Source organism: Oryza sativa, chromosome 2 (genome assembly GCF_034140825.1).
Source record: "Oryza sativa Japonica Group chromosome 2, ASM3414082v1".
Taxonomy (NCBI): domain Eukaryota; kingdom Viridiplantae; phylum Streptophyta; class Magnoliopsida; order Poales; family Poaceae; genus Oryza; species Oryza sativa.
Window position 1 is genome coordinate 12,958,344 of NC_089036.1, and position 10,093 is coordinate 12,968,436.

At 41.4% G+C, this 10,093-nt stretch overlaps 1 protein-coding gene across 1 annotated transcript; it reads right to left on the reverse strand.

Annotated features, from left to right (window-relative positions):
* Positions 1-1,000: 1,000 nt before the first annotated feature.
* LOC9270100 (ABC transporter B family member 9) lies at positions 1,001-9,349 on the reverse strand. Its single transcript, XM_015771498.3, has 12 exons — positions 8,933-9,349; positions 7,739-7,793; positions 6,803-6,978; positions 5,945-6,166; positions 5,606-5,844; positions 4,968-5,493; positions 4,555-4,828; positions 3,760-4,441; positions 3,447-3,675; positions 3,099-3,365; positions 2,753-3,016; positions 1,001-1,893 (listed from the first exon to the last, which is right to left on the reverse strand). The coding sequence occupies exons 1-12, from the start codon at positions 9,191-9,193 to the stop codon at positions 1,249-1,251; spliced, it is 3,840 nt and encodes a 1,279-aa protein (XP_015626984.1). The 5' UTR covers positions 9,194-9,349; the 3' UTR covers positions 1,001-1,248.
* Positions 9,350-10,093: the final 744 nt, after the last annotated feature.

Here is a 10,093-nt window from a genome sequence, read left to right on the forward strand (position 1 = left end):
TTTAAAAACATTTTATTTGAAACTTCGCTAAGGTAGCTTAACCAATTCATCTATTTTGACATATATATGTCATGTGAATTTATCATTATAATTACATATTTCAATTCGAATTTCACCACCTTCAATTTCTTAGTACTCCCATGTGTACACTCAAATGCTTAGTACACAAAACAATAGATTGAATAGCCTCTATGGTTTTGAGAATTTATACCCCCATGCCTGGAGAAAGGAATACTTCGTTCATAATGCTTCTTCTCATACCGTTTTTCTTATATTTCGTAATTGTTTTTGGCTCCTCAAAAAATTAACACGTGTTGAGCTTCATTAAAAAAAAATCCTCATCTATATATATGTAATCTTTCATCGGCCCTCCTACCGTCGGACACCTAATATTCCTTATGCTTGATTCACGAGAAAGATATACTCTCTCTATCAACTGGAGTAAAAAGGTAGCTGTATTTTGGGATTGAGGGAGTATTATTTTATTTTGAAAGAGAGGCAGCACTTGCTTTCTTGGAGTGACCATTTCTTAAACTATCATAATTTGTACTCCGCATACATCAGGTTGTTTGTCTAGATTTTACAGCACGGTGTTTTCAAATCTGGCTACCTTGCCCCAAGCTGATTGTTGGGAAAATCGAATTTTTGCAATGTCTACACCACCACGGCGTTTAGCATGTGTAGTCAAACTGCCGCTGGCCCGCCACAAGGGTCTGTTACAGGTTGTACAGAACATTTGTAATCGGCAGGAACGCTGCAAGAGATGATTTCGAATTGTCAACACTTCTGCGCATCTGGTATTTGCAAGTACTTTTCTGCTAATGGCTTGTTTGTTCTGAGTACGTATTTGCAATAGCCCGGCCAAATAAACCATAATGCCTCCAGAATCAGCATCTGCACGACCAAAGAAAGAAAGCCCAAGCAACTAACACAAAAAGGAACAAACACAAGTTTCTTTTTTTTTTCTTATAAGATAAGGCTTCATCAGGAAAATGCAAAGTAAAAAAAAATTAAATCATGTCATGAAAGAAGGGCCTGTAACATCATGACACGGGTCTAGATTATAGAACACCATATTGGCATACTTCCATAACATTTTAAACATGCTGAAGACCCTCTTTATAACTAAAAGAACAACGTGGTCATTTTGTTTTTGGATTAAACTACGGCGTGGAATGTCAATAAAATTTCGGAAAGAAAACTCGTCCTAGGAAGCAATAGCTAGCAGTATGCATATCAGTTCACGAATCACGAACTGCTAGACTGCAAGGCAACAAGGGACGCATAAGCTCCACCGGGCAAGCGCAGCAGCCGCCCGTGCCGGCCTTCCTCGGCAACGACGCCGTTCTTGATGACGGCGATCTTGTCGGCGCCGGTGATGGTCGACAGCCGGTGCGCCACGATCACCGTTGTCCGCCCGACCATCACCCTGTCCAGAGCCTCCTGCACGATGCGCTCCGACTCAGAGTCCAGCGCGCTCGTCGCCTCGTCCAGGAGCAACACCTTGGGGTCCTTGAGGATCGCCCGCGCGATGGCGATCCGCTGCTTCTGCCCGCCGGAGAGCTGCACGCCACGCTCGCCGACGCTGGTGTCGTACCCGTGCGGGAGCGAGGAGATGAAGCGGTGGGCGTTGGCGGCCTCGGCGACAGCGACGATCTCCTCCTCGGACACCTGATCCTGCTTGCCGTAGGCGATGTTTGCTCTGATGGTGCCGTTGAAGAGAACCGGTTCTTGGCCCACTAGCCCTATCTGCTGCCTGAGCCAGGTGAGCTTGAGGGTCTTAAGGTCCATGCCGTCTAGAAAGATGGCGCCAGAGTCAGGGTCATAGAACCTCTCTAGCAAGGCTACCACTGTTGATTTACCGCTTCCGCTTTCACCAACAAGCGCAACAGTCTGCAACAGAAGATCAAACTTGTCATCCTCAGAAACAATTTCAGTATCTTCACAAAAAAGAAAATTCAGTATTGAATGGATTTCATTTTCAGTTCAGATTCTAGTAACATTTCGACAACTATTAAAATTCAGCTTGTGGTGCACTTCTTTGTTTACTTTTGTTGAAGAATATAATTCAACTGTTCTGTGAAGCTACTGTGCAGCTATTCAGGTTACTTGTTAAGTTGTTATTCCCTCTGTTTCTCAACATTTGATACTTTCATCCACGAACAGAGAACAAGGCATCAGTTATATTGAATGGATTTCATTTTCAGTTCAGATTCTAGTAACATTTCGACGAGCTATTAAGATTCAGCTTGTTCTATATTCTAAATTGTAACTTGTGGTGCACTTCTTTTTACCCACACACAGAGAATAAGGCATCAGTTATATTGAAAAATTGTGACAAAAATGCTCCTAGGATGCACTGTATAGGATAGGCCACGTGTACAACAAACCCAAGCAAGCACTGAACAAAATGGCAGGCCATTCATTCAAATTTCAGAACAAACCGAAGCAAGCACCCAAAAAATATCTGTGGAAGATTGTTGGGCCCACCACTATAGTTTCGGGGGATCAAGGGAAAATTTGGAATTTCACCATGGGAAAAGGGTACTTGCGACAAATATTTTGAAACAAATGATTTAGTCAAAAGTGCCATTTATTAAAGAATGGAGGGAACAATTGTTACCTTGCCTCAGTTCTGTAGCAATGGTTTCAACATTATAGAGTTATTAAGATGAAATTAGGAGCAAATTGATGGTAATTATGAGAATAAAGAACTGTGAACAAATTGCTTTACCATGAGAACCACATGTACCTTGCCAGATGGGATCCTCAAGCACAAATTTGTGAAGATCTGCACGTCAGTTCGAGCTGGATACTTGAAGCTCACATGCTGAAACTCTATATTCCCCTCAATTTTCTCTGGAGCCATTCCATCATCTGAGCTTGCATCTATCTTGGATTTCCTATCTATAATCTTAAAAATGGAGGCTGCCGCATCTTGCACTTTGCTAAAATCCCGAGCAAGAGAACTCGATTGTGAAACTCCAACAGCCATCATTGTTAAAGCAAAGAAGACCTGCATTTTCAATAAGCAGCAAAAAGGATGAATAGAGGAAAAATTGCAGAAATATGCATCTATCAGTTTCTTGAGTTTTAACCTTAAAAACTTCCCCAACGTCAGCTGTTCCATTGTGTACAAAGCGTGCTCCGACATAAAACGATACAGCATAAAAGCAGAAGAGCAAGGCAAATGAGAATCCATAACCCACACCACTTATAGCTCCCTGACGGACTCCTTTCTTCACAGGACCTTTGCATTTATTTCGGTAGCTTTCAATTATCTTCTCTCCTACACAGAATGAAGTGACAGTTCTAATGTTACTGATGGCATCACTAGCAATTGTGCTCGCTTGTTCATACATTTCCTGCAGGAAAATATCACAGGTTTTCAGCAAAGAAACAGCATAATTATTTTATTGCAATGAAAAAAAGGACTATATGTATACCTTTGCATCAGCACCAAATCCCCTCATTAACCTTGATTGAGCATAACTCTGCGCAAATACACAGGGAACGAAGCACAAGACTATGAATGCTAGCTTCCAGTTTGCAATCATAGCTATTACAATGCCGACAAGAGCAGTGCTTATACTTTGAACGATCAATGATAAAACATCTCCAGCAATGCTTTTGACGGATGCGGCATCTGCGGATAGCCTAGCACCTATTGCGCCACTGAGTAATTCCAGTAATGCAGAAGAATTAGGTAATGGAAAGGAAATGGCAATTGTATAATGGCAATATACCAAATGATAATACCTGCTGTTCAGAGGGTCATCAAACCATCCAATATCCTGGTAAACAACCCGACTAAATGATAAGGCACGTATACGCTCGATAAGCTTCCCACCTGCCATGTTGAACAAAGTGTGTTGCACTGGTATGATAAAGATGGATACAACACCCAAGATCACGTATATTTCTGCCCAGAACACTGAATCTTTTCGCAGTTTGTGTGGTGGTTCATAGAATGCGTTGATGGCACTTGAAAGCAACAGGCCAAACACTGGAAGTATAGCTCCATTGGCGGAGGCGGCAATGCATCCTAACAGAAGGATTGCAGTTTCAGGCTTATGAAGGTGTAGTAAGCGCCTAAGTACATTCTTGCCAGACTTCGTGTCATCACACCCTTCGATTTCATCTTCAGTCAATGCATATGTCTGTGAATTCCTTCTGCTTCCACCCAGTGACGAATGTCTGCTCATAGATCTCTCAAAGGATAGCTTTCTAATGCTATGTCGACTTACAAAATTTCCAGCATCAGATAGTCTGTTCGCAGCATCAGATAGTCTGTTTGCAACATCAGATAGTCTGTTTGCAACATCAGATAGCCTATTGGGGTCAAGTTCATAAGTTCCATTCCTTCTCGCGTTTACCTCTTGAAGCTGTAAAAGTTGATAGTATGCTCCATTGGAATATTTTATCAACTCAGCATGAGGTCCTGTTTAGCAAACATTATTTTTGAGCTTGATTTTGATCTATAAATCGAAATTGAAAACTTGCTGAATTTGTATGGCAAGAGTTTTGAAGAAAAGTGACAAAGATCTCTGTTACCTTGTTCCACAAGTTGTCCACGATGTAGCACAGATATTGTATCAGCATTTCTCACTGTGCTCAGGCGATGGGCTACAATTATGGTGGTCCTGTTAACCATGATATTATTGAGTGCATCCTGAACTACATGCTCAGATTCAGCATCAAGGGCGCTTGTAGCTTCATCAAGAAGTAGTATCCTAGGGTCCTTCAAAATTGCTCTTGCAATTGCAATTCTTTGTTTCTGTCCACCAGATAGCTGTGTGCCATGCTCACCAACCATTGTATCTAGTCCCTGAAAATAGTTATCACTTATGATCATGATTCATGGGCCCCAAATTAAGATGAAATAAATGCTAAAAAGAGATCGCAGAATCCATAAGTCAAAGCTAAAAGGGCAGAAAGAGAGGGGTTGTTTGAATAGATGAGTGTACATTTGGTAGCTTATCGATGAACTTCGCAGCATTGGCAAGGACAATTGCTCTCCTGATTTCTTCCTCTGATGCATCTTTCTTTCCATACTCTATATTTTCTCTGATGGTAGTTGTGAAAAGAATAGGCTCTTGGCTGACAAGCCCTATTTTCTGTCTTATCCTGCTAAGATTTAGCAATTTCATATTAACACCATCCAAAAGAACTTCACCTGATTGTGGGTCATAGAACCTTTCGACCAAACTAATCACAGTAGATTTCCCGCTTCCACTTTCACCAACCAATGCCATTGTCATGCCACTTGGAATGCTAATTGAGAAGCCAGTGAAGATCAGTTGCTCAGGCCTTGCAGGGTAACTGAAATGGACATCTTTGAACTCAACATCTCCAACAAAATTCTCCAATACAAGGCCACTCCTATCACTGGCATCAATCTCAGGTTCCCTATTGATTGTTGCAAACATTTTGTAAGCCGCAATCTGTCCAGATGCAAAAGCATTTAAGCATGGAGAACTCTGACCAAGTGCCCTACAAAAAAGTTGTAAAATAAAAAAGGAGCTGTACTGAGAATACAGAAGTCATTGAAGTTCATATTTTTGTGTATTCAAAGAATTGTTGTCATGCAAATCAAGATACTAACATTGCACCACTCATGATGGCCATCAATACATTAATGATATATCCCCCAGTATAACCCTTTTCAATAATCAGCTTTGCACCGTACCATACCGCTAACCCATAGCTACAGAAAACAATAAACATAACTGAACCAATTCCGAGTCCCATAGCCGCGCCCTGGTGAACAGCTGATCTATATGATATTTTTAAGAATTCATTGTATTTGTCAGTTGCTCTCCTCTCACCAGTGAAAGATACCACCTGTAAATTTTCACAACGAAAAATTAGAAGGATCTGAAAAGGTTTAGGAAAAAAGGATAATAAAAAATGTTGAATTTCTTAAGAAGGTTTAGGATATTACAGTTCTAATTGATCCTATTGTCTGCTCAACCAGCTTCCCTGCTTCAGCATAGGCCAGCTGGGAACGGTTTGCTAGCTTTGATATGGCAATTGACATGGCTGCAGCAGCAAGTGCAACAGGAGGGATACTTGACAACATAACTAGGGACAGAAGCCAGCCTCTTGCAAATGCTATTATGAATCCACCAAGAAATGTTGATAGCAGTTGGAGAAACTTACCCACCTTCATAAATGGATAAAATTTGAAATCTGTCAAACAATAGATTCACAATATAGCGGTTTTATGCATCATATAGAATCAGTCAACTTCAGTCAGTCAATTTCATATAGTAAAACCAATCTATATAAATTAAAACCATAATTAATGGATGTGCATTACACAGGCAGGAGATCATCTTTGACCTTCAGAGATCCAGGCCATATGAATGATTGCCAGAACCATAGACTGGCTTAACTATGAACTTGCTGCATGATATGTTCTAAGGAGGTAAAACCGAAAACTTAAGGTGTTCACATAGCATGAAAAAAGAAATACCACCGGGATGGGGCACTTCACAGAGCTGATAATTAATATGTAGAGAAATGAATACTCCCTCCATTCCAAAATATAAGGCATAACCACCCTTAACCCAAAGACCAAGAAATAATTATTATCACCTCATTGTTTGAAGCATCCTAATAAATACAATGCATACACCCAATAGAATTAGAGATTTTGAGAGTGAAAGAGTTAAAAAAATAATAATTTAGTGAAAAAGATGTGCTAGTTAATTGCATGGATGCATGCATGCTTATGAAACATCTAAGAAAAATAGTTGTGCCTTATATTTTGGAATAGAGGGAGTATGAGTTATCTCACTTTTTCTCCAATGGCATCTTGGATCAACACTGTGTCGCTAGACATCCTTTCAGTAACTTCTCCGGTTGATGTCTCCAAATCAAAGAATGTAATATCTTGTCTAAGTATCGCCTCAAGGTACAGCCCACGGATGCGTGCAGCTTGCCTTTCACCAGTCACCATCCAGCATGACACCTCTGCAGGTACACAGTTAAATGCAGTCTAGTAAAAATAAACTTTAAAGCGGAAATAGGATATTACATTACATAAGAAAACATCTGCTGTTTATATCATTTCAAATATATTACAGAATAATGACTGTCTATGTTCACTGTTACATGGATTTAGTAGAACAATTAAGTTTTGTAATCTCTCTGTTGTGCATTCTTGACTTCTGATCTCATACCTATACCATGCAGTTTCCAAGAGTATTAGCCATTATTCACCTCAAATTCAGGTGAAAACCAAATACATATGAAGCAAACAAATGCACATCCTTTAAAATGCAAATTGGACAAGCAGTAGTTTAACTAGAGCTATTATGACTGGGCAGGCTTTCCTACACCCTCAACAGCAACGGAAATTCTACCCTCACTTTTTTTCCAAAATTAACTTGAGAATGTCTAGAGAATTAGTTGCTAGCATTGAGACAAATGCTGATAATCCAAGCACATCTAAGATGCGTCCCTACTAAATATGACTCTATAATTTGGTTCTAAATTTCAACAGTTCCTAAGAAGTCACCTGAACAGGACTACATGAGTCCACATTCTTTATAGAAAAGGAAGAAATATTCGTGAGTAAAGGTATCAAAGAATTATTCATCAACAATGCTACTAAGGAAATATACTAGAGTTAAGCAAATAGCTTTATCTCAGGAAGTCTTTATTCTCTACCAGAATAGATATTGTTATACAATAATACTTTTAAGAAAGATATAATATTCTCGAAACTTACGAAGAAATCCTGCTATTCCAGAGCCAATTGCCACATATGTAAATCTGAGAGAAATCTGAAAATGGACAATATAGAAACTAAAAAGGTTAAAAGGATAAAGCAAATAAAGCACCAAGGCAGCAGCTGGTCAAAGAAATTAAATGAAACTATTCCTGCATATTGAACATCTTAGTTAAAGATCAGAAACAGAAATGTATAAAACTACAATTATAATGCCTGTGAGTTTCAGACAGCATTAGGCAACACGTAATTACAACTTTACAACATAACATGCTTGGAAAAAAACAAAAGCATCTGCACAAATACTTGTACTGTATCAGGCAATTCCTCTTGTACATCCTTTGGAGAATCATTAATTAACCGTTTTAACCGAAAACAAATTATCCCAACAGTAATGCTTGTTTTGGTGGGGAACTCGTTTTCTCTTACATATGAAGTAGATCGCACAGAAACTTAAACCAATTTCACCATAATGTAGTACTACCATCTTAAATAAACACGTTAGAAGAAATTAGTCTAACGATTTGAAGAAATTAACTCACTGAATTAATCTTCAACAAACTTTGTACTCCTAGAAAACTTGCTACGTTGCGTGTATCTAAACTTTGTGCAAATTCCCGAGTGTACGAATCGGCTCGAATTTGTAGGCATGCGTGGCAAAGGCACCTCCTAAGTCCTAATCTCCATACCAGTTTGGAACAAATCGTTGCAAGCATAATTCATATTCAGGCCTTGCACGACAAACTCTCATAAATGCTGTGATTAAGAACAGATTTGGTAAAATAGCATCCAACGGTGCATTTTCGACAGATTAATGGAAACATGGAGAGAAAAAAAAAGAGAACGGGAACTTGGAAGGAAAATAATCACGAATCTGTGATAGGCTGGCGATCCATCAAGAGAACTTTCAGTTGGTTCGTCGAGTCCCACCCGCTAGTTTGGTTTCTCCGTTTATCAAATCCCGATTCCCGAATACTTGCAGAAGGAATGTTCTTATTCCAAAACCCTTAATAAACCCTCTTGAAAGGAAGAAAAGAAAAACCCCAGAAACTAGTGGCCCAAGAACAAGAATCAAACCAGACGAATGCGAATGGAATCGATCGATGCCCCAAAGGAAGTAAAGCGATTGGACAAAATGCGCACAAGAAGAGAGAGAGAGAGAGAGAGAGAGAGAGAGAGGTCGCGCGCGGAAACCTTGGAGACGACGTGCACGACGTGGGCGCGGTCGGCGGCGCCGAACGCGTCGACGAGCTCGCCGATGAGGAACGCGAGGAACGGCATCGCCACCCCGTTCGCCACGGCCGCCACTCCCCCCACCGCCATCAGCGCCGCGTCCAGCCGGTCCGCGAACGTGAACAGCCGCCGCATCGGCACCCTCTTCGCGCCGCCGCCGCCGCCGCCGCCCGCACCCGCTCCCCCACCCCCATCGCCGCCGCCTCCCCCTCCTCCGGCCATCTACCTCCGCGGTACACCGATCGGTCGTCCCCGCTTCACCACCACCACCACTCCACCACCTCCTCACGCCTCGCCTCGCGGCGGCCCAGGGTTGTTGGTGTGCTGCGGCGCGAGACCTGGAACGAGGTGGTGGTGCATGGGCGTGTGCCTAGTACTGCCCCCTGGGGCTCTCGGTGGGGGGTTTTTCTAAGCCGATGTCGTTCGTCCTCCTCCGTTCCCCTCTCGTGTACGCAACTGCGTGTACGCGTAGCAATGAGCCGGGTCGGGGGGTTGTTTTGCGCCGATGAGGTGGTGGTCGGAGCTCGCTTGTAGGGACAACAACATTGGCCCCGATTTTGAACGGGTTCATCCGTGCATGACGCATCGAGGACGCATCCGTGTAAAGTAACAGCTGGTGGCTCTAGCCTTTTTCCAATTTTAGCAATGACGGTACGAGGGCCATGACTATGATGAGCAGGGAGTAGCAAAAACACTAGACATACAGCAAAGACTATATCTGTATACATAAACACTACACTGTCTTTCATTATACGGTATGCCGTTTGCCTCCTTATCCTCGTCCCCGTCATAAGTTACATTTGCCACATCTCTATCCACTATCCTCAATTCCTCATCCAGTTATTTACAGGTTTACGTCTTCCTTTGCTCGTGCGTGTTTAGCTGTCATTTGCCTCATTTTTCCCGTCCTCATCCCCATATTGGTAGGTATTCAGAGGTGTAGGTTTCAATAAATTCTACATTACAATGAATTGAATAAATTATACATCAACAGTGCATAAACTTTTCAGGTGAGGGCAATATGAACTTGGTTTCTGTTTTATCTTTATTTGTTGCTACCCATTTATTATTACTTGATTTTCTATTTCTTTCTTTATGCAATTATTATGTCTTATTCTATGT

Excerpts from the sequence above, each read along its gene's own strand:
- LOC9270100 (XM_015771498.3), bottom strand. The coding sequence starts at position 9,193 with ATGGCCGGAGGAGGGGGAGGCGGCGGCGATGGGGGTGGGGGAGCGGGT. Across the intron at positions 4,829-4,967 it reads TCATCGATAAGCTACCAAAT|GGACTAGATACAATGGTTGG; the intron begins GTACACTCATCT and ends AACTATTTTCAG. Across the intron at positions 1,894-2,752 it reads TGAGGATCCCATCTGGCAAG|ACTGTTGCGCTTGTTGGTGA; the intron begins GTACATGTGGTT and ends CTTCTGTTGCAG.